The sequence below is a fragment of the Myotis davidii genome, unplaced genomic scaffold (genome assembly GCF_000327345.1).
Source record: "Myotis davidii unplaced genomic scaffold, ASM32734v1 scaffold324, whole genome shotgun sequence".
In the NCBI taxonomy this organism is placed as follows: Eukaryota; Metazoa; Chordata; class Mammalia; order Chiroptera; family Vespertilionidae; genus Myotis; species Myotis davidii.
The window spans coordinates 443,987-448,563 of NW_006295053.1; the positions used below are offsets into that span (position 1 = coordinate 443,987).

The following is a 4,577-nucleotide window of genomic DNA, read 5'->3' on the forward strand; positions in this document are numbered from 1 at the left end:
AAACCCTTTAAAAAAAAGAAAGAGAAGAAAAGGGAAGCCCCGGGAAGGTGGGGAGCCTCGGGAAGGGGCGGCGGCCGCACCTGCACGTGCAGCTCGGGCTTGCCGTTGAGGAAGTCGAAGAGCCGCTGGTAGTTGAAGAACTGGGCGTCCCACTCCTGGGGCTTGTCATAGCGGAAGTCGTCGCCCAGCGGCACCAGCAGCACGTTGCTGCGGAAGAGCCGGGACTTCTTGCGGTACTGGTCCAGGAGCAGCGCTGCCCTGGGGGTGGGGGTGGGGGACACAGGATGCTGAGCAGAGCCCCCGTGGGGGTGGGGGGTCCCGGGCTTCTGCCCGGGTTGTGGGCTCAATCCCCAGTGGGGGGCGTGCAGGAGGCGGCCGATCCATGAGTCTCTCTCATCATTGATGTTTCTCTCTCTCCCTCTCCCTGCCTCTCTGAAATCAATAAAATATATCTAAGAGGTGCCCACCCTCCTCCGTGCAGGGACCCAGTGAGGGGCACAGGGGACGAGGGGGGGCCGGCCCACAGGGAAGGCAGAACCCGCCCTGTTCCGGCTGGTGCGCCATGGGAGTGGCGTGTGTCCACGTGGGTGTGGCTGGCAGCCCCATGGTGCTAACGTCAGGTGCCGTTTCCCCATGCGGTTGGCTCTCAGGTCGTTTCTCCTTGCCCTGAAGTTTCTATTGTTTTCTGAAGCTCAGGGTGGAAATTCACACCTGTGCATAATAAACCTCAGGTGTCAGATTGGACCCACGTCCCAAACTGCTGGGATCCAGACCCGACACTCCGGCTTCCTCTGCCCACCAGTCAGTGAGGCAGCCCTGGAGGGAGGGGCCTGCACTCAGGGGCTGGACCGTGCCAACGCCAGCTCCACCTGCACTCGCTGAGTGACCCGGAGCCAGCGACTTAACCTCTCTGGGCCTCAGTTCCTATGAAATGAGGATAATATCATCACACCATTATGAGAAATAAAATAAACTGCACGAACTAATATTTGCTAGAACACGGGAACCCTGCCTGGCACCTGGTAGGAACTATAGATAAACATTTATTTTCTTTTTCATCCAAGTTACTGGTAAAATCAATAAACAAGCAGGTACCTGGAGCATATCATCAAAGCCCCTTTCTCTCTCTTTTTTTAAAAATTATATTTTTATTGATTTTAGAGAGAGAGGAAGGGAGAGGGAGAGAGAGAAACATCAATGATGAGAGAGAATCATGGACCGGCTGCCTCCTGCACGCCCCACGCTGGGATAGATGGAGCTGGCAACCCGGGCACGTGCCCTGACCAGGGATCGAACCGGTGACCTCTTGGTTCCTGGGTCAATGCTCATCCGCTGAGCCACACCCTTTCTCTTCTCAGATCAACCTACAAAAATATGGTAGCCCTCCCTGGTGTGGCTCAGCGGATAGAGCATCAGCCTGTGGACTGAAGGGTCCCAGGTTCGATTCCAGTCGAGGGCACATGCCTGGGTTGTGGGCTTGATCCCCAGTGGCGGACGTGCAGGAGGCAGCCGATCAATGATTCTCTCTTATCATTAATGTTTCTATTTCTCTCTCCCTCTCCCTTCCTCTCTGAAATCAATAAAGATATACTTAAAAAAAATACATGGTATATCATATTTCGGTGTCGCAGTTCAAGTAGCTACTAAGCTACTTAACCGTGCTGGTCAGCTTCTACTTTTCTATTTTGCTTTCAGGAGAGGGCTCCTCAAATACCATTTCCCCCTCGTTTACCCACCGAGGAAGTCCGTCAGAGGAGAAAATGAAGTTACTCTGTGACTGGCTTGCTGCACACCTGGGCTGGCACCTGTGGCCCACGGAGGCTGCGCTAAGGAAAACACTGCCTCACCCTGGCCGGTGTGGCTCAGTGGATAGAGCGTCGACCTATGGACTGCAGGGTCCCGGGTTCGATTCCGGTCAAGGGCATGTACCTCGGTTGCAGGCTCCTTCCCAGCCCGGGCCCTGATCAGGGCGTGTGGAGGAGGCAACCCATCGATGTGTCCCTCTCACATCGCTGTTTCTCCCTCTCTCTCCCACTCTCCCTAAAAACCAATGGAAAAATATCCTCCGGTGAGGATTAAAAATAATAATAAATTTTTTAATTAAAAAAATAATAAAAGTCCTGCCCCCGCAGCCCGAGCCTCGGTGTTTGTCTGGGAGCCGCAGTTAGGTTTCTGGATCTGGAAACAAAAGGCCGCTCTCCCTCCCTCCGGTCACATGTCCTCTTGCCTCTCGGACATCATGGAAATTGGAGGCTGCACCCTGGAAACCAGTTCGACCTGTTGTATTCTTAAGGCCAGACTGGTTCCGGCTAAATCGCCGTGTCTGATCCCTCTTAACCTGCACCTTCCCAGGGGGCCGATTTCAGCCACAGCGACATTCTAGGGGTCCCCGGGGATTGTCTCGAAGGGAACGAGCCTGCTTTCTCAGGGGCGGGAGGCTGCTGGGCGGGCCACGAGCACCCCTGAGCGGGGTTCGGGGTTCCCGGAACACGGAGGGTCCGGCTGACTGAGCCAAGGCAAGATGCCCGAGGTGACATCAGGCTGAGGGTTGGAAGGAACTGTACCGATCTGAGAATTATCCACCTGTGGGGCAGCCACGCGGCTCTGACAGTTTGTGAGGACAGGAAAACGTGCTCATTTAGGGAGTAAAACCATGTGGGAAAGGTGGTCCTTAGAGCCACCCCGCTCTGCAGGGAGACTCGTCAGGGAGCTGCCACCAAAGTGGCCGCGGGCCTGACGCCCCCCGAGCCCACTCCCCCCTTACGAAGCCCCAAGCAGGCGGCCGTACCTCTCGGCCACATTGGCCTCCGTGATGGCGCGAGGAGGCACCTTCCACGGGCAGTTGATGCGCCCGCCAGGCAGGCGTTTGAAATCAAACTGGCAGCAGATCTTGGGGTCCGGGCCGCAGGTGTGGGGGATGTCGTAGCTGTAGAAGGGCATCATGTGGCAGAAGATGTCTGTGCTAGCGTCCGAGTCTGAAGAGGACACGGCGGGCAGTCAGCCCCCAGCCGGCCGTGTCGGGAGCTGGGCACAGGGGCACCCGCAGGACAACAATCCGCCCCGAGGAAGGGGGGGCTCGGCCCCGGCTGGTGTGGCTCAGTGGCTAGAGCGTCGGCCTGCGGGGTCGATTCTGGTCAAGGGCATGTACCTCAGTTGCAGGCTCCTGCCTGGCCCGGGCCCTGATCTGGGCACATGCAGGAGGCAACCAATCGATGTGTTTCTCTCACATCGATGTTTCTCTTTCTCTTTCTCTTGCACTCTCTCTGAAAATCAATGGAAAAATATCTTGGGGTGAGGATTAAAAAAAGGGGGGGAGGCTCAACCTAGACTTAAGGCTGCAGAGGATGTGCAGGTCAAGGGTCAGGACGAGGGAGGGCTCAGAAGTACGCAGTGGTGACCTGCTCTGAGGCCCCTGCCCCAGGGAGGGCGGCCACGGTCACCCCCTCCACCCTCCCTGGCCTTACCCCAGCTCTGCCTCCACATGAACTCCAGGCTGTGGGTGGCAGCGAAGTGCTTCTTGATGGCATAGTGCACCCTCTGGACCAGCATGCTGGTCAGGTTGGCACGGCGCAGCAGGTAAGCCATGGTGGGGCTGTGCCCAAAGGGGTCCACGGCCCAGCCCGAGCGCGGGGTCACACCTGGGCACGGGAACAGAAGCCAGAGCCCTGAACACCCCACGCCGGGCCTCCCGGGAGGGTCCCACCTCCAGCTCCCTTCCTGCCATCACACCGGGCCCCGGACGGGGGAATTAGCACACCACGGTCCCACCACCTGCCAGCCTGCACCTGGCAGCCCCCAGCGACCCTCTGGGCCCAGCTCTGGGGCCGACGCCCTCTCCTGAGCCTGCCTCACCGAGATTCCTCTCCAGCCACTGGTGTCCCTCGATGAGCTGGTCGATCAGTGCAAAGTAATGGGAGTTGGCCTCGTCGGGCATCACCCAGCCTCCGGTGGCCATCTCCAGCTGCCCGCTGCCCACCAGCCTGCAGGGAAGGCCTCACACTCAGCGGGGGAGCTGGAGGGGGGGGCATCTGCCCAGTCGTGCTGAACAGAAGATGCTGGGACCCGGGCATATGACCTCACTGGGCCAGCTCACGCGAACCTGGGGCCAAGGGGACGGACACGGGCTCTCCTTTCCCACCAGCCCACTTCCCTGCTGTCCTGGTCCTGCTGACCTGCGGACGCCACCTGAGCGTCCAGGGGCCTGGCTCCTGGCTTTCTCTTTCTTTTATTTTTTTTAATATATTTTATTGATATTTTTATAGAGAGGAAGGGAGAGGGATAGAGAGTTAGAAACATCGATGAGAGAGAAACACCGATCAGCTGCCTCCTGCACACCTCCCACTGGGGATGTGCCCGCAACCAAGGTACATGCCCTTGACCGGAATCGAACCTGGGACCCCTCAGTCCGCAGGCCGACACTCTATCCACTGAGCCAAACCGGTCAGGGCTCCTGGCTTTCTCTTCTCTGTGCTCACAGAACTCTGATCTCTCCTAACACAGTGACCCTCGGACCAGCCCCTGCCGCCTCATTCTAAGCCCCTCCACCATCACGCCTCACCCCTGCATGCGTCCCCTCG

The 4,577-nt window shown here is 58.2% G+C and overlaps 1 protein-coding gene across 1 annotated transcript in view; it reads right to left on the reverse strand.

The window, feature by feature from the left end:
- The window catches only part of MAN2A2 (mannosidase alpha class 2A member 2), a 53,939-nt gene that overhangs the window by 45,505 nt on the left and 3,857 nt on the right, over positions 1-4,577 (reverse strand). Inside the window, 5 exon segments of the mRNA XM_006769602.2 lie at positions 81-258; positions 2,789-2,975; positions 3,465-3,638; positions 3,853-3,980; positions 4,081-4,099. Coding sequence (XP_006769665.1) covers positions 81-258; positions 2,789-2,975; positions 3,465-3,638; positions 3,853-3,980; positions 4,081-4,099 — 686 coding nt within the window.